Source organism: Thermobia domestica, chromosome 17 (assembly GCF_964235325.1).
Source record: "Thermobia domestica chromosome 17, izTheDome1.hap1.1, whole genome shotgun sequence".
Classification (NCBI taxonomy): Eukaryota; Metazoa; Arthropoda; class Insecta; order Zygentoma; family Lepismatidae; genus Thermobia; species Thermobia domestica.
The window spans coordinates 180,140,313-180,162,471 of NC_137470.1; the positions used below are offsets into that span (position 1 = coordinate 180,140,313).

The 22,159-nt window shown below is 36.5% G+C and overlaps 1 protein-coding gene across 1 annotated transcript in view; it reads right to left on the reverse strand.

Moving 5' to 3' along the window:
* LOC145674256 (uncharacterized) overlaps positions 1-22,159 on the reverse strand; it is a 113,295-nt gene that overhangs the window by 18,233 nt on the left and 72,903 nt on the right. Inside the window, exons 6-9 of the mRNA XM_081744091.1 lie at positions 18,680-18,722; positions 15,202-15,307; positions 12,755-12,898; positions 1,237-1,400 (exon numbers count right to left, since the gene is read on the reverse strand). Of these exons, the coding sequence (XP_081600217.1) occupies positions 1,248-1,400; positions 12,755-12,898; positions 15,202-15,307; positions 18,680-18,722 (446 nt within the window). The 3' untranslated portion in view covers positions 1,237-1,247. The remainder of the gene's footprint in view (positions 1-1,236; positions 1,401-12,754; positions 12,899-15,201; positions 15,308-18,679; positions 18,723-22,159) is intronic.

A 22,159-nucleotide genomic window follows, 5' to 3' on the forward strand; every position in this document is an offset into this window, starting at 1 on the left:
TAAATCAGTTATTTTTACCGGTATGCCACACCGAAAGATTTTTTAACTTTCGAATGCATAACCGGCTCACTTAAGCACTGGTTATGCTAACTTGTCGATGGCCAGCTCCCATTTCAAACATGCCCCCATTCACCATACGCTTATAAAATTTGTCCATCTCCAGTACCGTCCTTCCCTCCCCAAGCCACAGGTAAATGGTAACGTTGCATTTTCATTTAACACTGTGTGCATAAAGTGTGTACAGTCTAATGGCTCGTCCGATTTTAAAAATTTCTTCACTTTAGATTTAAAACGTTATATTTGGAGACAGTTTCCTCTCTTACATTTTATTGTAACTCTGGACTTTTGAGACACCCTGTATATGCCAAGCCCACTGTAAAGAAATCCATTGTTAAAAGAAGAAAAGCAGTAGCTGGGGTTTCCAAACAAAGCGAGAACAGAAACACAAAATTGATTTGTAGGAAAACAAACACACTGACTGTGAGCTTCAAGCAATATGGTTATACAGGGTGTTTCAAAACAACACCGACAACGTTTGGGAGGTGACTCCTGACGCCAAGACAAGACAAAAAGTATAGACCAACCTCGGTGCACAAATGCTTCCTTTCGGAGTTATGGGCTGCCGAAAACATGAAAAAATAAACTTTAAAGGTCAGTAGCTCCAAAATTATGGGGTCTACCGTAGTCAGGTCAAGACTTTACTAAGGACTAATATGTGCTCTATCCAGAAATACATGCTTCAGAATCCTGCAGTACTTCCCCAACAATTTTTATAGAGTTAGTTAGTCAGTACTTCACATTATATGCCCGTATTTAAACTGTCTGTTCAAAAATTGTGGCGGGAGTACCTTAGGATTCTGAAACATACATTTTTGGATAGAGCACATATTAGTCCTTAGTAAAGTCTTGACCCGACTACGGTAGGTCCCATAGTTTTGGAAGTTAAGTTTTTCGTGTTTTCGGCAGCCTATAACTCCGAAAGGAAGCATTTGTGCAGCCAGGTTGGTCTATACTTTTTGTCTTATCTTGGTGTCAGGAATCACCTCCCAAATGTTGTCGGTGTTGTTTTGAAACACGCTGTATATTCTGCAGCGTCATCCCAATGTGTCTATGCCCTTAGGACTGCAATGTTGTCAAACTGATATATAATAAATTATTCATATAAAACTTATTGTAATATTTAATAAGGCAACAATACATTCTACATCATAAGTCATTAAATGTAACACAACTTACGTTTCATATATTCAGTCAGAGTCCGTGTCAGAATTAATGGTATAACACTCAACCACCTTAGTTTCTGCTCTCCTCAAAGCTTCTTCGTAAGTGACTCCACAGACATCCATATATATTCGAGTTTGCAATTCTGGCAGCAAAACTACAATATAATAAGCAGAGTTCTGCAAAACAAATGAATTAAATGAAATAAAATTTCTAGTTCTGCGTATCACAATATGTCATGCAGGCTAAAGCAGACGGATGTTTAATAAAAGTGAATGATTGTGAAATAATTAGGAGAATGTGGTAGGAAGCGGGAGAAATCCGAAGAAAGCCACAAACACAAAGAAAAACATGGAAGCATATTGATGTGTGTTCTTTTATTTTCAGTTTAACAGTTTTATCACGAAATACGCAGGGGCCGCGGTAGCTCGGTGGTAATTCGAGTCCTAGCCGTCGTGTGAAAAGTGCTCTGCGACTGTGTTTTTATAGCGTGTTGTTTACCGAGCTGTTTGCCCAAGAACATATAGTTCTCTGTTGGTATTTTGTTTATCTGTGAATCATGAATACAATACGTAAAAATACCGTCAAATTTGAGTTTGATAAGAGTTTACGCCATTTAAGACCGACACCACTTGAGGTTCATACTTGAATTGCCGAGGACGTAAAGATCACCTTGGACCAAGTTGAAGCCATTCAGTTGCATAACGAACATTATTGTCTTTATGTTAAGTTTAGTGATATTTTTTGCTTACAGCACTTGGAAAGCTTATTTTTACTCATTCTGATGGGACAGAAAGTTTCGTCCATATTATGAACGAAACAGTTGTTGCCTAGGAATGTGCCGGATATTATGTTGGTCTCATTATTGGGAGTGATTTTACTTGTGTTAAACATCAATCACAGCAAATTTCGGGCTACAATTATTGTGCTACTGTGCACAGGTTGGTAACAGACCTTGGTTTGAAAGATTGTTGGCTTACGCTATATCCGACTTTCCCAGGTTTTACCTTTTTCACGCATACAAGCTCGTCCATAATAGATTGTTTTTTCTCAACCTCTGCTTCGCGGGCTACTTCATATGCAAATTTCTCCCCCATGTGCTTCTGATCACTTTGTACCACATTTAAGTATTATGTTAAACGTTAACAAAATATACCAAGAGGTAGAGGTCTCTGGTATCTCAATACGTCTATTCTAGTGGAACAATTATATGTACAATATTTTACAGACACCTTACACCACCTTGTTCAGCGGCGTTCTTCTCGTAAAACTATTGCTGACTATTGGGAATAAAATGTTAAACGTGCTCTTCGTTATATGTCTATTTCCTATTGCAAAGATAAGGTGCAGGGTTTCATTCAAATGTACAATTTTTATTATGGTGTACTACATAATTTATATGTTTTGGCTCTTCAAGGGGACAAACGAGTAGCATGCATTGAACAGGTGAAAGCAAAACTATTACAAATCCATCGTCGTCAACAAACGGGAATTCATATTCTTAGTAAAACTCTATCTATGGATTCCTATGAGTGTGTGTCTGTGCATCAAGTATTGCGTGAGCGTCAGCGCTCTAGATCTCAACTTATTGAAAGTATCACTGATGAAAATGGAGAATACGTAAGTAAGTTTTCTGATATACAAGCTATCATCCTTCGATACTACCAACAATTATTCAATTTGCAGGATGTTGTTGCAGCACCAGTCATTGACTACTTTGACCATCTGCCACATAGATTAACGGCGGAACAACGACAACCGCTCACTCAACCATTTTCTCACGAGGAAGTGAAGCAAGCCGTCCTCACAGCTAAGAATTCTAAAACGCCTGGCATAGATGGACTAGGTGTACAGTTATATAAGACTTTTTTCCACTTAATGGGGCCATGCTTACTGAATGGGTGAATTATGTACTGCAAGTAGACATTTTGGGAGAATCCTCTCGGACTGCTGTCATTGTGTTGATTCCGAAGAAGTCTCATCCTCGTACAGTGGCGGACTATAGACCTATATCTTTACTGACCTGTGATTATAAAATTATTAGTCGATGTATTAGTGCACGATTACAAAATGTTATTGTCCACCTTGTTCAGCCTATACAACATGGTGGCCTACCACATAAACGTGCTGAAGACATTTTTGCTGCTATACGCGACGTCATCACCTACCATCAAGATATTGACCAATGTGATGCGGCCTTAGTTGCCTTGGAATATTCTAATGCTTTTGATCGAGTGAACCATACATGCTTATTTTCTTGTCTTCAAGCCTATGGATTTTGAGATACCTTCTGCAATTGGATTAAGCAGTTATATTATAATTGGACAATTAAACTCAAAATTAATAGATATCTCAGTTCTGCCTTTCGCATTAGTAATAGCATCCAACAGGGCGGTCCGTTAAGCAATCAGCTTTTTATTCTAAGTTTAGGGCCATTTTTATATAATGTCCGACATGCCCTTCACGGTGTTACTATATGTAATAATTCTGTGCGAGTTTACTCATTTATGGACGATGTTACATCTTTTACGACTGGTCACGCCGACTTAAACGTTTTAATACAACTCGTAAGGCTCTACAAGTCACTACCCGCAGCCACGCTTAAGCCTAATAAAACGTACGTAATGCTTTTGGGTAAGTCAACCAGTATTACTACTACTTCCATTGGTCAGCTACAGCAGTCTTGGGAGTGACTTTCAGTTCTAGTGTGGTTGATATTATTACTACTAATGTTGGCCTTGCAGTCAATCGGATAACTTATGTTCTTGACCAACATCGATTACATAACATTAGCCTCTTATCTCGCCTAGAATTTGTGCGTTTATATGGGTTGTCTCAATTATATTATATTGCCCAAGAATTGCCTTTACCTAACTGTCATCTTGCAGAAGTTAAGACAATTGTGGGTAATTTTCTATGGAAACCTATGATTTTTCGTGTTTCTTACCAAATCTTGTGCTACGATTTCCACAACGGTGGATTGAATTTGAAATATGTCGACTTGCAGACTAATGCACTATTTCTCCAACGATGTTTACGTTTACTCCACGAGCATCCTGATCATCCTACTACTCAGCTCCTCATGAACTTATTAGACTGTATTCCATTAGGAGCTCGCTTTTATCTTGGATATCTCACACCTCAATATACTTATCTGACACCGGTTCTGTGAGGTTTGTTATCGACTGTTGAATAATGATTTAGACGAAGTGCCCTCTCTCAAAAAACTGTATTCGGCATTTCACCAAACCTGTACTCTTACTCCTAATATCGTTGCTAAACATCCTCATCATAATTGGCAACGTGTCTGGCGTGTTTTACATGCTCCTTATTTAGCTTACCGGGCAAAATCCGTGTGGTTTATTGTGGTGCATCAAATTGTTGATACTGTAGCCTGACGATATTCACTTGGGTTTAGTGACTCTGATCTTTGTGTTTCTTGCAATGTAAAGGTCACTATTCAACTTCGTCTTATAGAATGTGGTGAAGCAACAGTGGTGTGGCCCCAGTATTATCGCTATATGGCCCACATATGCCGCACTAATCCCAAGGCTATTTCAATTGATTTAATTCTTTTTCCAGACTTTACTTTTTTTCCGAGAACTAAATATCAAGCTGTTAATTAATTGATTGGCAACAATGTTTTATATTTGTTACCAAAATCTCAGAAACTTGTTCATACTTCCTATACTGTGTTTTTATATGCACAACTAAACCAAATTTCTTTTGCCATGCGCAATAGGTTCTTTGCAATTGTTTTTTAGAGAGCTATATGCATAATGTACCTTTTCCTGTACCTACCAATTTGTATCACTTTCCTTATTTTGTTCATTGACTTGAATTGACATTAAGTTGCAATAAAAAACTAGTAGAGCGTCCCCCCATGATGCATAGGGTCCTTAGTTCGATCCCAGCTTGCGCCAAGTAGACTTTGTCGTGGACAAACACCGTGTGCGTTGGTTTTCTCGCGGTTCTTCCGTTTCCTCCCACTTTCTTCATTCCACTATTTCACTCATTTTTATCATCACAGTCTCCTTTAGCCTAGCCGGCGTAATCGTGGGACGTAAAACTTAAAGAATTCATAAAATGCATAATTTTTGGTACTCTTAGAGGTGTAGAAACTCATTGTGTTTGTAGCTACAATAATTTTTCTCTACATTAAGTGTATCAAGTTTATCTCAGTTTCGCTCTCAGTTCTGCCTCGGTTAATATCGATCCCACTTTGTATTCCCTTGTGAAGTGTTCCTTGTTCCTTATCTTCACGTGACTGTTTTCCAGCTATAAAATATATTTTGAATATTCTGGAAACAGATGTAGGTAGCCCATCTAAAAGTGTAATATATTCTAAACTTGTAGCTGCTGATTGACATAAAGAATATATGGAACAATAAAGATTTAAGGAACGTGATCCCGGCAAACAGAAGGAGTGCGGACGAAAATGAAGTCCTCGCTGCTACCCGGTGGTAACTTCAACACCCCGATTCTATATATCTGTTTCGACTCGACGAAACCCTGCCGCAAGAGGCACACCAGTCGCAATCCTTCGAGATTTCGCTATATCGACGATCGATACTTACCGGCAAGTGGGCCACTCGGTGTTGGCGACGTTTACGTCATGTGAATGTCTGTGTGTGTGTGCCTATCTGTTATTTGCGAATTTTCCAATTTTGAGCCCTCCATTCGATAGAGCATCACAACTAGCTGAAAGAAGTGATTCTAATAACAGCTGAGATAAGATGCATTCTTAAAAACCTGAATCCATATCGACAAATCGTTTCTCGCCTGCTATTTCCATTTACGTTCTATGAAAATCTATATTAGAACCGGAGGGGTAGTAGATTCAACGTTTACCATTTTTGGAAGCAATAGACAAATCAAGTAAGAGATGGAACCTAATCTTAATACATACAAAGAAAAAAATTTATTATTGTCGAATACTGTGTTACACTATGGCAGTCAGTACGGGAACCGGAAATCGTAGATTTGTGGTACTTTCAGTTTGAATGGAGGAATAAAGTTTTGGTTGGAACTTATCCTTTCGAAGTTCAATCCACATCAACAAGCGATATTAGGTTAACTCTCATCGTTTTTGCCGTACTAAGATCAATACGGAAATCGGCAGTTCTACTGAATTTCCACTGTTACTGGTTTTGTTATAAAGGATAAAGATGGAAATATAATTCATTATTGGGTTACTGAATCACTTAAAAAAAAAATTCTTCTCGCAATTTATTACATTTTATGCTCTATGGTGTCCAACATTGAAACCAGGGTGGAAAAAAATCATGATTTTTTTAATAAAAATCATTTTTGTTGATTTTTTTGATTTAAATCGATTTTTTTGATTTAAATCAAATCTTTCTCCTGGTATAATACAAGTCGCGAATTGAAGATAAAGCGTTAGGAATTAGTATTAAATGCTAATTATGCCATTTAAGTGAAAGTATTGGGGTTGAATTTTGAATTATCCCCAAGCGTTAACCTATATCAATCCCAAACAATGTTTTTTAACCCTTTTAAATTATGGCTCTTTTTAAAGGTAAATTATAGACTTTCAGTCAAGCAGCTACATCAACATCCCTATTTATCCTGGGATCATGGTACATACATCACTCTCTTTACAATAGAACAGCTTTTGAAACGGTAACATTCACATTTCCTTATCATGTCCCTGAAGCGGGAAATTTTGAGAGTAATCGGCATTTTTTTAAACTTTTTTTTTAAAAATTTGGTACCCTCTAAATACCTCTGTGTTACAGCACGGATCTCGAAATCAACTGGGAAATGCTAAGGGGTGTACTAAATGTGTGTACAAAATTTCAAGCTTCTCTTTTGAGTAGTAAGAGTGAGGAAACTATTTAACAATGAGCTAAGAACATTCCCACAATGCCCCAGATGACCCGGATTTAATATAAAAATTTCCTCAGACATCCCTATTTATTCTAAGATCATGATTTGTACATTATTCTCTTCAGAATAAAACAAATTTTCAAACAGTACCCTTCAAATGTCTCCATCATGTATCTGGGGCGGGTAAATCACGAAAAAAGGAATTTTCTGTTAAAAAATGTCTTTTTTAAATTTTACCTCTGTGGACCCCTTCCCCTGTTTTAAGACAGAGATCTGAAACAAATCTGAAAAATACTGAGGGGTGCACTGAGTAAATGTGCAAAATTTCAATCTTGTAGGTGCAAAAGTAAGCCCGTGAAAAATAATATTCCCCAAATACCCCAGATTCCCGTATAAAACAGGATCTCAGGTAACAGTTTCCTGAGACATCCCTATTTATCCTAGGAGCATAGTATGTACATCATTTTCTTCAGAATAGAACAGCTTTTCAAACGGTACAATTCATATGTCTTCATCTGAGACGGGAAAATCACGAAAAAAGCTATTTTTTGTTAAAAATATCCTTTTTTAAACATTTTTGCCCCTCTGGACCCCGCTGTTTCCACATAGAGATCTGAAAACATCTGAAAATTATTAAGGGGTGCACTGAACGAGTGTGCAAAATTTCAGTCTTCTGAATGCAAAATGTAACCCGCCAAATAATAATAATAATAATAATAATAATAATAATAATACCCATAACAAAAAATATCTTTTTAAATTTATCACATCACACACTATGCCTCAACACAGAAAGGCGTTGCAGGGTAGGCAAAAACCATGGTTTTTATTGAAAAAAAAAACAACAAAAAATCAGTTTTTTTTTGTTTAAACCTGGTTTTTTGGTTTAAACCAGTTTTTTTTTTAATTAAATAATTTACTCTATGCATTTATATCACATATGAACAAAAATAAGTTTGTTTCACTTTGGTGTTATTATGCAACAACCGGGTTGTGCTGGAACGGATCACATAAGCTTAAAGCGGAGTCCAAACCGTTTCTCGTCTCTTACATCCGAAACAAATTGTCCTCCATTTGAACTTGAAAACTGGACTAATTGGCCACAAATGCAATACGTCTGCCGACTCACTCACGAAGGACTCCTGATACGTTGTACTGATCTTTACATACTTTTAATATAATTGTCTAATTGTCAAGAGTCATTTCAGAAGAACAAAAAGATAAACAGTTGCACAATTGAAACCATTATACAGAATTACATATGGACAGTTTCAAAATACTGCAGAGTACAGAACTAATTTAGTCCAAATTAGTTCACTACGACTTTGATTAGTCCAAGTTAAAGAAATACAACGTCGTAATTTTCATATCAGTAAGAAAAGTGAATAAAAATAAGAATTATTTGAGTCGACTTTGGCTCTGACCCATTTATACATAAATAGATACCAAAAATATTTCTGATTTCAGTAAATGCCTCTCGGGGGATTTGTATGACCCCCTTCCCCAAAGTACGATATTTTGATGTATATTATCAATAGTAAACATTACTAAAACGATACAATATTTAGAATTCTCCTTTGATTGCAATTGCATAACAATAATAACAAACTATTTAAAAAATCACAAAAGAAACATTCATAACCTTACAAAAAAAGTTGCTTTTGTAGTATAGGGCTAATTTCTTTGAGTAATAAATGGGGAATTTAAATTTGAATATAATAGGAATAATATGCGGGAGTGACATGCGATAACCCACTAATGTGTGTGTTGAAGATTTTACGAAAATTTACACTTTTACAAACATTTTTTGTTTTTTGCATGGTTTAAACCAGCCAACCCTGCGTGAAAGCATATGTAACGTGTTCTAAAATGCCTCCAGCCTTACAGAAAACGAAGTAAAATGCCTTATTGGTACTTTTTTAATCGAATAATTAAGATTCTACCATATCACCTAAAAATAGGTGATATAATTTAAAACGTCAAGCATTAAGGAAAAAGTACAGCAACGTTTATCAAAAAGACACTTTTTTTTCACAAAAGTTACTGATATTTGGCAGGGGCCTATTTTTAAAAACTCAGAACCAGCTTGCGGCATGAAATACATAAATTTTGCCTAAAGTTATAAAATTAACAAAAAAATTGGAGAGGGGATAGGACCCCTCTAAATACGCCCTATTATATGAGGACAAACAAACAGACAAGCACAAAAAAGAATTTTCGTCTTAAATGTCAATGGTGATTTCCCCGTTGGAATAGTTAACGATTTTAAAACCCAAACCCAATGTTACGAAAAGAAGAAAGAAGGATTGCTCCGTTACCTGTTCAAAACGGGATTTTCCCTAATCATCCTCTGCATGACACTTGTTTTCATACTATACTGTACATTTGAGTCTCATTGTATTATGATTATTAACTTCCATAATCGAAATAATAGAACAGAAACGGGATTTTACTTATCTTCATTTTAAATTAATTTATTTAGGAATTCGATTTAAATCAACGATTTTTATTAAAAAAATCAAGTGATTTAAATCTTGATTTAAATCGTGATTTAAATCAGACTGATTTAAATCAATCCACCCTGATTGAAACCGGGGTAGATTTCTATTACTTTTGATTTGGATCCAGAGAAGAGATTGAGCCAATTCTTGGGACGCTGAATTGATTGAAACAAGACGTTTCTTTCCATCTTTAATCGGTTTAGCTCTGATACCTGTAGGCAGACAGACAAATATAGTCGTCTATAAGACTTCCCATACTTACGTAAAAGGGTATTTCCAAAAGTTTCCAGTATGATACTTAACTAGTAATTAGTAATAGACCTTTTATGGCATATAGTGTCGTCTATGAGAGAAATAATGTATCAGTTTCAACTAACCAGCTGCCTTCGTTCGAGGCAGTCATTTGAATCAGTCGTTGCGCGTTGAACTCGCATAGTGCGTAACAGTGCTCCAGTACAAACCTCTGTTGTTGAGAAAATCTGCAGTGTTAAATATGTTCTGCAAGGTAAGTGATGAATCTCCTCAATTCCACACTCTTTCAGTTCAACCCTAACAACAACAGCCGAGTAGACTGCAGCATTGTCATGCAGTATGCAATCTCAACGCACATCGACTGATTCAAATGAGTGTGTCTAACGAATTGACAGTTAGACAGATAAAACTGCAACCTTGACAACAACAGCTATGTGGATTGGAGCATTGTCATGCAGTATGCGAGCTCAACGCACCAGAGGCGTCATTTCAGACTTCGCTTGGGGGAGAGGGGAGGGGGGGGGAAAGAGCACCACCTACATAAGACTTTCACTTTATTTACTACTGTATTAGTAGACAATCGATTAAAGTATATGTATTCCTCAAACTCTTAAGGGGTAGCAAATCCCCCTCCTGCTCTCCTGAAAATTTGTCAGACTTGCAAGGCAAAAGCCAGGAAGAGAACTCACTGTTTGTAAGCCACTGAAAATTGAACGAAGATAACTTATACTTGGAGAGTGTCATAATGTGGCATCCATTATCTGTGAAAACAAAATGCGCCTTCACATGAAAAACTGAAATTTCAAGAATTGTAGTATCGAAAATATATTAGAGACAAAACTAGAATGATGGAAGGATTAAGAGGGGTAACGGGGACGGGAACCAACTACTGGCAGGCATCTGCGAAACTTATATCCTAATTTAAGCTAATGTGCATGCTAGGTTAGTATCATTTACAATATCATGCAACCTTTTTGATTAGGATACGTCATTTATACTTTTAGAGCCTGGTAAAGTATACTTGTGACAAAAAAGTATCCTTAGATGTTGGACACAAAAATATTTACTACATCTATTTTAGAATCATCAATCACAACTTGCTTAACAGCTGGCTCGGTATTGATGAAAGTTTGGGGTGCTATCACATTTTAAGGTAGCATAAGTCTGTAACATTTACAGAAGAAATATATAATATAATTTTAAAAGAGCATGTCAGCAGTAATCCAAATATGTGTAATCTTACTTCTGCGATCGATATTACCCCAGAAATACATTAATAAAAGCTGAATTCTGAGAAGCATACAATCTCTATAAGAAACGCCATACCAGGGTAGAAAGCTCATGATACAATGCAAGTGGATTATGTTTTACTTCACTATTTCGTAGACAGTCCTTAGAACCGCCGTTGACGGTTATTTTAGCATTAGTAAGCGCTTTTGCGATGTTGCTACCACTCCGTTGCGGGACTAATAAAGTGAAATCATCTAAAATTGATCCAGTAGGTGCTCCGTTCAAAACAAACGTAAACCTAAAGTAGGGGGGTACAGATTGTCCTTGTACATAACAATTCTCGGAACACTCGTTTCGTATTTTTCATCAGATAAGCAAATAGTAAAATTGACGCAAACTGTTAGGAAATGAGAGCCCCTGGTACATTGTACTTTGCGTTTCACTCGAAAAACTCTGTGCTTCATTCTGTATTTGCCATCTCCAAATTTGTAAATCGCCACGCAACATCAAAATGTGAAAAGCAATTATATTTGCTATGCCTATTTCCGCTATAACTTTTGTTGCGTCTACTCAACCGATAGCGAATGACGCCCTCGATTTGGAATAACATAATTAATTTTGAATTTCCTTACCTTTTCAAATGATAAGAATGAGATTTTTTCTGCTAACTGATGAGGCAATATAATTTCAAAAATAAAGGAGTACTGACAATAATAATTAATAATTGACGCCCGAGCCAAACCGTTTAAGCTAAAAAATTGAAATTTGGAAGCACACTGGATTTGTCACATAGGGTACTACTAAGGAAGGATTTTTGGAAATTCGATGGGGAAGGAAACATGGTATTTGAACTGAAATTCGGTATGCTTGCAGGTTTATTAGGTGCGGGGCCCTAGGCCAGCTGGGTGGGGATAACAATTATTATAATAAAATGTTCATATCAGGGGATTCCGCAGGGCAAGAGACATGAAACTTGGTATTTGAACTGGAATTGGGAATGGTTGCAAGTTTTTGAGGTGCGAAGCTGTAGGTCGAGTAAACAAGAGGTTTGGTGGCAAAGCCCCCAGCTAGCCAAATGCTAATACAATATACAAAAGCAAATGAAACCAGAAAATTCTAAGAATTCCCTTACTTTTCCAGTCGATTTGAAATTCCCTGACTTTTCCAGGGTTTCCAAGTGCACAGTAACCAAGTATATGATATGAACAATTTATTACTAATGGTGTAATGTTTCAGTACCAGTCCGGATACTTTTGGAAATAACCTGATGTACAGGGGCGCCCGAACAAAATTTGCTAGGTGGGGGCATCTCCATGGTTGCTATATTACGTCTGGTATTTATTGTAGCTACACTACGGTAAGTATTTTCGTGAGCCCGGGCCCCACTCTGCCCCCTTCGGGCGCCCATGTTGATATAGGATAGTTTGGACGTCTAAAAAGGTAAAATATATTGTTCTTTTCTTATTTATGGTAGATTATAAATTCATGCAAGTTTAAAATACAATCATCATTACCTAACTTTACAATCAGTTGAATTGAACAACACACAAGCATAAGAAAAGTTGATAAAAATATATGTAATGTCGAAATAATGTTATTTTAAGGAATTAACGCATTTACTATTATATGTAGCCAAACTTCTTTTCGACCAAAAATAAATCGCTGATATTTTCTGAAAAGAAAAATCTTTGTTTACTTACTCGTGAATATGATATTCCGTCTTCTCGAAAAATATCATCTAATATTTTCAATAAGCACGATGTTTGCTCCATTGTGTATCCTTTCATTATTGGATGAAATGCAACAGTTAATAGTTCCTTTTTGTTGCGATATGTTTCGAAAAGCTGGAAAGAATGAAATAACTGAAAATTACTGAAAATTAAAAATAATTACTGAAAAGAATTACTTTCACGACTAATGAGAAATATGAAATCTTGTGCAGTGATGGAGGATAACATTTACATATCCAGGAAATTTCAACACCTTAGGTTTCACTACATGGGTGAAACAGCAACAACCTCCCAGAGTACACCTTCAATAAGGTCAAAATAAAAAAAAAAAAGTACATAATGTTTTTCACTTTAAAGTGAAATCAATAATCTTCCAATCAACATATTAAATGTATACGTAAATGCAGTCATGCAAAATATGTTTTTCTGCTGGCATCTTGAAGAAATGCCGTCAAAATTTAAGAAAAAAAAACACACACAGACACGAAAAAATAATTTGAAGTATCAAATTACAGGGAATTTAATGTTGAACTTGAATGATTTTTTTTAATCTTATCTTTCTTTAACCAGTCACTGCAAAATGTACTGAAGAAGGTTATATGGAGTGCAGTAGCTAAATTGAATCTTAAAAAATGTCTGATATCCCAATCCAAAACACTTTGCGTCAAAAACAAGCCAAGTTCCAAACAAATAATAATAATAATGATAATAATAATAATAATTGTATGTCTAAATTCTTCAGTAAGGTATGATATCGATTTTGCTACGTTCTAGAAATAAATTACCTTATTCTGAAAGTATTTGAAGAACTTGGTCAACTGGTTAGGTCATCCATGCAACCAAATTCTTCAGCCAAGGTAAGTTATGATCTTTTACAACCAGTTTTCCAAATTCTTCAGAAACTTGCAAAATGAGAACATTTATTTTTAGAATTTGGCAGAATCGATATCACCTTATTTTGGCAGAATAATCTGACTGTATAGATAACATTACTTTTTTGAAATGAAATGAAATCTTTGAGTTTTACGTTCCACGTTTATGCCGGCTACGCTAAAGGAGATGGTGATGATGAGAAATTAATGAAATGGTGGAATGAAGAAAGTGAGAGGAAACGGGAGAACATCGAGGAAACCCCCACGCACACGGTGTTTGTCCACCATAAAGTTCACTTGGCGCAAGCTGGGATCGAACCAAGGACCCCATGCACCAGAGGTAAACGTTCTACCACTGAGCCACAGCGGCTCCAACATTACTTTTTGTACTCTTTTGGAAATTGGCTTCTTTTTCACACGAAATGTTTTGGATTGGCATCTTTTATAAAAATGGTATTAATTCATTCTCACAATGAGAGAAGTTATTTTGTATAATTCATGTATAAATGAAGAACAGATAATAATTATTGTTTTAGTATTACTAATAATAATACTAAATAGCTATTATTGTTGTAATTAACTATGTCCATAAGAGCGTTGTGGCAGCACTGTCGCATTATGTGTTGCGATGGCGAATTTTTAGAACTAAAACAATTGAATGGAACAGGCACAGGTCTTGAAAGCAAGAGTTTTGATAAATAATTAACTAGAGCCTTTGTACTTCAAGTGCCCCTGCTCGTGCTGCTATTGATGTGTATTTCCCTGTACCTCCCTCGAAAGAGGAGGGACAAATTGCTGTAACCAAGTCCTTCAATAGTTACATACGAACAAGGCTGCAACATATAATTATTTCACAGACTTCGCTATGCACTGTCTTGTTTGCCATTCCAAGTAGCGTACGATCTTCACTCGCGAAGACCAAACAACTGAATGACAAATTGGCAACACAGCTGAGGTCATTCACTTCTTTCACCAAAGCAAAAGGAAGATTTCCTCTGTAAAAGGTTGACCGGGGTAGGGCTGAAGTATGTTTCACATATTTTTCGAGGGCACACTTGAAATAGATAGACTCTATCTCATCTTGTCCTAAACTATAAAAGTCCAAAAAAAATCAATTTACTAATTAATCGTAAACTGCTTAAGTCCTGAACTGGACAAGTTCTAAAATGCAAGAGTCCTTAGCGGCACAAGTTCTAAACTGCAGAAGACCAAAAATTTATTGCCTGTGCTCATATTTCTAGGACTTACGCACTTAGGACTTGTTCTGTATAGGACTTCCAATCGTCACCTAAACCGAGGATTTTTTTTTTTTTTTTTTTTTTTTTTTTTTTTTTTTTTATGCCGTACTCTGTAGTTCTCATAACAAACACTTAGCAAGTTAACATCATAAAAATATTTAAATGTAAAACATTTGTGAACGAAATTGCGATGTTACGTGTCACAAAAGGAGGACGAACTAACGAATGTGGAAAGCGATGAAGAAGAGAGTGCTGTTATTTACAAATATTTACGTGATTAATTCACTCTGACCATAATTAAATTTACCTCACTTTGCTTGCAACTTTCCTCTCCTGTAAAAATATTCTTTAAATGCTCCTCATGCTTTCTGGCCAGTTCGACCAACTGACCATTACTCAATGTCCTCGTTAAACTACAAGAGAAGAAAAAAGTTTGGTTAGTCATAAGTATGGCTTGGATTTTTTTCTGCTAGATCAAATCATAGAATTTGATAAGGGGTTGCTGAAATAATGTTCCCAAGTTAGCACATGAGTTTTGAGGTTCCAAACCTAAACTTTATGTCCACTAAATTCCACCATAAAGCACTTTCTCCATTCAATCATAAAATTCTTGTTCTTTCTTGTTTCCAGCCATAGTGAATCCTTACAGAACGGCCTATTTACAACAATGCACATAATTTTGTTTACAATATGTCAAAAATAGTACAAAATATATCGTAACGTAAAATCAGCAAGGGAAGAGGTAGAGAAATTAAAAAGTTCCCAAGGCTTTGGCAGATTACGGAGAAAATGAACACTAGAGCGACTATGCGAAAGCTTGGAGAAAGTATGAAATTTTGCTACTAAAGAGGGTAATATCACAAATCAGAGTTTGGTATAATAAAAGATCTTGAGAAAAAGGATGGGGAGCAGAGAACTTAAACTGGTGAAAGCTGAATGTTGAAAACTTAAATTTTATTTTGCATTTTGTCTTATTTATAAGTTATCCACACACACACTTTTTAATATCCATTATATTCTCCTCTTGATGTAAGTGAAGAGTTGTGTTTGTGCTTCATCGATTTTGGCAAAAAGTTTGCGACCGGGTCAATTGGACGAAACTTGTGAAAATATTTAAAGAAATTGGGGTCAACTGGAGAGACCAATGACTCATTCGACACCTGTACATAGAACAACACGTGAAGTTGGTCTTGAATGAAGGAGAAACCAATAGTGTGGAGATTTGAAGAGGTGTCAGACAAGAATATAGCATGTCATTCCAATTATACAACATTTACAGTGAATATTTAATGAACCACACATCATTAAGAAGATCGGGTATGCAAATGATACAGTTATTATAGTTAGAACCGAAGGACTACAAGAGATGATTGACAAAATAGTTGATTGACAAATCTGGGAACTATTTTGACGAGAAACGTTTACTGCACCAAAGAGATTAAATCAAGAATACCCATAGCCAAAGAAGCATTCAACAAGAAAAGATCACTCTTAACTAACAGGCTCAATATTGGACTTAGGAAGAAGTTGGTCAAGTACCATAATGGAGTATTAGACTGTATGATTCAGAGATTTGGACATTACGGAAGTTTAAAAAGAAATATTTACAGAGCTTCGAAATTTGGTGTTGTAGGATGATGGAGAATCAAAAATGGACAGAGAGTGTAACGAACGAAAATGTTTTGAAACGGATAGGAGAGAAAAGGACACTGTCAACAAGTACCCTTCGTAAGAAGGAAAATTAGATTAGACAGATCTTGCGAAGAAATTGTCTTCTTCATACCGCTATAAAAGGAAGATGGAAGGAAAGCGAGGAATAGGAAGAAGAAGGACACAAGTGATGGACGATTTGAAAAATAAAACAAAATATTGGGAGTTAAAAGAGGAAGCTGAAGATCGAGAAACGTGGAAAAAACAATTCCAAGCCCAAATCTAAAATTGAAAACAAAAATAAAAACTAATTAGTCCCAAGACCTGCCAAAAGGAAGAGTACTTAATAATAACAATATTCTTCTTTTACGGTTATAGATCCGGTATAAGGAATTTTATTCAAAGAGAAAGCAAAACGAAAGATTCAGGAAACGTAAAGTTACACTTTACAGAGTAGAGTTACACAGTTACATTTTACAACACTAAAAACATTGCTCATATTTCATAAAGCGATTTGTTTGTATTTCATAAAACAAAATTTCATTAACAATATCATAATGTGGCATAACACATTTCACCTGAAAACTCCTCAAGGGGTACTTTCTAATTACGATGGATTTGTTACTGGACAATTTATTCGGAATATTTTGTATCCATAAACTTTGGTGGAAGATTCAACCCAAAGAGAGATGATATCTTCTTGGAATTCCGTCTGCTCCGAATATCTACCCTTGTTTGTTAAAAAATAAAATCTCCCCCAATGTTGTCATCGCTGATCACTCCATGCTATGACGCGGAGTGTTAGTATTTAATTTGCGTATTATCGCAAAAGTATCATATTTGTGGAAACTTAACATTTCCAAACAGGTCTATTTGTGCCAGTAAAGCAACCAAATATATTTCAGTAAAAGTTGAACCAAATACAGGGTGTTTCAAAACAAATCCGACAACATTTGGGAGGTGATTCCTGACACTAAGATATTACATAAAGTATAGATCAACCTGGGTGCAAAATATTTCCTTTCGGAGTTGTAGGCTGCCGAAAACATGAAAAAATGAACTTCAAAGGTCCATAGCTCCAAAAATATTGGACCTACCGTAGACGGGTCAAGACTTCACTTAGGAACAAGTTCCACGAAGAAGTCTATGCTATGAGATAGTATCCAAGTGGAAACGTCAATTCCAAACTGGACACATAACCACCACGGCTGTCTCTAGATGTGCAAGACCATCTTTTATTAGTGATGCCGCCTTGATGGAGAAAGTTGAGAAGATCATAATGGAAGACAGGGGGATAACCACTGAAAGTGTTATTTGTGCTATAGGTACCACTTACGGGTCTACTTGAAATATCATTCACAACCAGCTTCATCTTCAGCACGTGTCAGCACGGCGGGTGCTCACACCTTCCCATAAGAGAAACCACGAGGATGTTGTGTCGGTGTGAGGTGGATGAAGAGAACTTTTTCGGCAAACTAGCGACAATGGATGAAAGTTGGGTTTATCTTTATTACCCAGAAACAAAGGAAATGAGCAAATGGAAACACTCCACCTCTCCCAACCTAAAAAGGCACGAGTGCAGAAGTCTGTTACCAAGACAATATTTTCCTTTTTCTGGGGCTGTCAAGGGGTCATCATGAAAGATTATCTACCACAAGGGCAAACTTTTACTAGTACCCATTATTCACATTTCCTGACTAAGTACAAGAGGAACTGAAGATTAAACTTCGTGAATTGGTCACAAAAGAGGTGCTGCTGTTGGCAGAAATGCACCACTTCATTTCGCCCATGCATCCGTGATGAAGACTGTCAAATTAGGATATGAAATATTGCAACATACCCATACTCAACGGCCCTGGCACTGCGTCACTTAAGTACATGGTTGTGCTTAATCGAATGCCGAATTTATGGATTTTCTCACTATTTCGTAAATAAATATTTCATTAATAACAACTCAAATAATCATAAATCATTTATCTAGAAAACACTCAGAAGGTTTAGTTTCTTGGTGGTAGAAAATCTTACCGTAAGAAATTTTTTGGCTAATGGCTATAACTGTTTTATTCATATGACATAAATATTTGATGTAGTACAATCATTTTTCTAAGGTAAATGTAGAAACATTTTACACTTGCCTTCCAAACCACCTTTCACAGGGACCCGCTGCATTTTCTGCTCCTAAAAAGAAAAAAAGGAAAGAATGAAGAAAAGGTAAATGTAGGGAAAACAGCAGTATTTATACGGGCACAGAAAGTTGATAAAATCTCAAAGATTCAGATCTGAAGTGAGTCTCTTCCACTAGCTGTCAAAATTTCATTAACACTTTGCGCTCGATGGTATTTAAATGTCGCGCTACCACTGTGGCGGTAGATTCAAAATTTTCTTTCCTCTCTCCTCTGTGGTTGTACAGGCACGATTTTTTCCTCTGTAACAATACGCTCCTATTCTTCAATTTCAACAGGTCAACGTTCAGTGAGTTCGTTGTTCTCATCACTACCGACGCCATTAGAATCCGAATAATTGACAATTTCAATTACCTCTACCTCAGTGAGAGACCTGGATTGCGGATAATATATACGGATCCCACTCGGTCCCAGTTTATCTATCTTGCGTTGTTTACAGCAACATACCAACTAATGAAGTCATCACGTTCAAACGATTCAGTTGTGTGGTATATCTGTCAGAAATATATATAGGGTGTTAATGAACTATATCGACAAACTGTAAGAGAACATTTCTCACATCAAAATAAGAAAAGAAGTTTATATGGACCTATTGCGAAAAGTGCATAGTTTCAGAGCTAGAGCTGTCCAAAATCGCGATAAATCTAAACTTCAACAGGCCCTACTTCGAATTCCAGAAACTGTGGATGGTGGTCCTTAGCTGCATAAAGAAAGTCACGCACACACAATCCAAAAATGCATATTACATCAATTTTCAATGGGTGTGCAGGGTATTCTGTACAGGGTATAATTCTCAAATATGCTTTCAAAAGAGTTTTCAGATATACCCTGATTTCAAGGAGGGTCTAAAGTAAGCAGGAGGTACGCCTTGGCAACAATAGACATCCAGTACTTCGGAGGGAAGTCGGAAGTGTTAGGAACAAGCATCTCCATGTTTCTTTGTGTTCGGAATAACATGTAATGCGATGTATTTCCTTACAGTATATTTCACGTATTCTTCACTTGTAAGCGTGAAAGAAAACATCGCAGCATGCTTTTTCCCCAAGGATGAGAGACCGCGCTATTGACGATCTTTAACACTTCCGACATCGCGCCAAAGGATTCCATATTCACTGCTGTCAAGGCTTATCGTTTGCTTACTTTAGCCCAATCATTAAGTCAGAGCATATCTCAATATTCGGTTGATGGCATGTCTGGGAATTTAACCCTGCAGGGAATACTCTGCACACCCATTGAGCATTAATGAAATATACATTTTGGATAGTGTATGCTTGACTTCCTTTACACTGAAAAAGACCACCACTCCACGATTTCTCTAATTCAAAATAGGGCCTCTTGAAATTTGGCTTTTTCGCGATTTTGGACAGCCCTAGCTCTGAAACTATGCACTTTTTCCCACAGATCCATATGAACTTTTTCTCTATTTTGATGTTAAGAATCACCTCTTAAAGTTTGTCGGTATCCCGTTCTTCGTACCTTTCATTTTGGACGTAAAAGGCACCAAAACTGTCACCAATCAACTTAGGGACCCCAAAAACTCTGAATTCGACAGTAATATCGGTTATTTTCAATTACTTGTATGTCACATCCCCCATTAAGAGTACTAATGGGGACAGAATTTGTATTTAAACGGCATCAGAAATGCCACTGTTCATCTCAGCTATCCAGAAAACTATGAATTCAACACTAATATCGGTCATTTTCGATCACTTTAAAATTCCTTCTCCTCCTCCCCTAAGTTGCACCATGAAAGTGAAATGACGAAAGCCATCCCAGACCTGAACCTCACCTATGTTGAAAATCTGATCGAGATAGGTCGGGTGGTTTAAGAGTTATTGAGTTACAAACATAGTCACTCTCATTTTTATATATATAGATTGGACTCTACTCAAACTTTAGAACCTTTCCAACTAAAATTTCTCTGTGCTATTCGGGACAGACTCAGAACTAACTGCAGAACGTTCCCGTACTCGCGGCAACTTCCCTTATCACGAAAGAAATAATTTTGATCGTAGAGAAAACGAACATTACACTGCATTTTAGTCAGCGTCACTGAACTAAATGGTTGTGCTTTATCGGATGCACGAGCTCACCGAATTTATGGATTTTACCCATGAAAGTGACTATATTTGTGACTTAATAACTCTTAGAATTTCTTTTAGAATTTAGAATTTATTAATATGTATATGAGTACAAAAGAGTTAGTTAACAATCTTTATAGCGATTCAGGGAGAGGCCGAGCTTCTGCTGTTTGTGGCTCTCCCTTTCAGAATTTATTTACATATTATAGGATGGCGGGTAAATACTTAATATATGTAGATAAATCAACCTTGAACCACTCGATCGATCTCGATCAAATTTTCAACATAGATGAAGTTCCGGCCCGGGATGGTATTCATAGTCTCACTTTAACGGTACAATTTAGGGGAGAAAAAGGGAGAGATATTTAAAAATGATTGATATTAATGTCGAATTCATAATTTTCGGGATCGCTGAGACAAACAATTACACTTGCGATCCCGTTTAAATCCAAATTCCGCCCCAAAACTTGCGGGAGGGGGAGATATAAAAAAAAATGATCGAAAATGACCCATATTAGGTCCAATCCAGAGTTTTGGAGGTTACCATTGAGCCAGCATGTCTCCCAAAACTGGAAGCGGTAGTACAACTTCACAACTTTCAGTACAGAGAGAGTGGAAGTAGAATATATTCTTGAGACTCTTAATTCAGTGCTTTATCCAATCTTCTCTATTACAGGGTGGGGGAATTAAAACTTTAGGATGAGACCATATTCATCATCTATATGTTACACTTGTATCTTTTAAAAATGGAGGGATTGTAGAACTTTGAGGGTAAATTTTCCTCTAAGATGTCTGGAAAAACACTGCCTAATTTATTACAGAACACTGCTTTTCGCTATCTATAACTGTTTTCATTCTATAGCGATCAACGATGAAACTAGAACGCATTGACACCTGATATTTCCTGTTTGAGTAGACGGCTGAGAGAAAATATGGTACCTATCCTTAGAATGGGCTATATCTTGTCGTTTTAGACCTAGACCCATTATTAAACCGAAAGTCGTAGCGGATTACTGCTGCTTCCGGTTCTAGCGAAACTTAAGGACAGAGATTAAATGTATTCTTGGGACGCTTAGTCGATTGCAGGAAACCGCTTATCGCTAGCTCTTGCCATCTTTTGTTCTATACTGATGAAAAAAAAAAAAAAACGGGAAGAGTTGATTTCTACCATTTTTGGTGCATGGATTACCGCCGTTAACAAATTTGATTAATATACCCTTCATACCATTCCTTAAGTTTATGTAATTCATCAAGTAGTTGTTAAGGTTTTTTGTGTCTGGAAGAGTGTATGGGCACATGGACAGGGTAAATAAATATCGTAATGTCCCACACGCTTGTGTTTACATACATC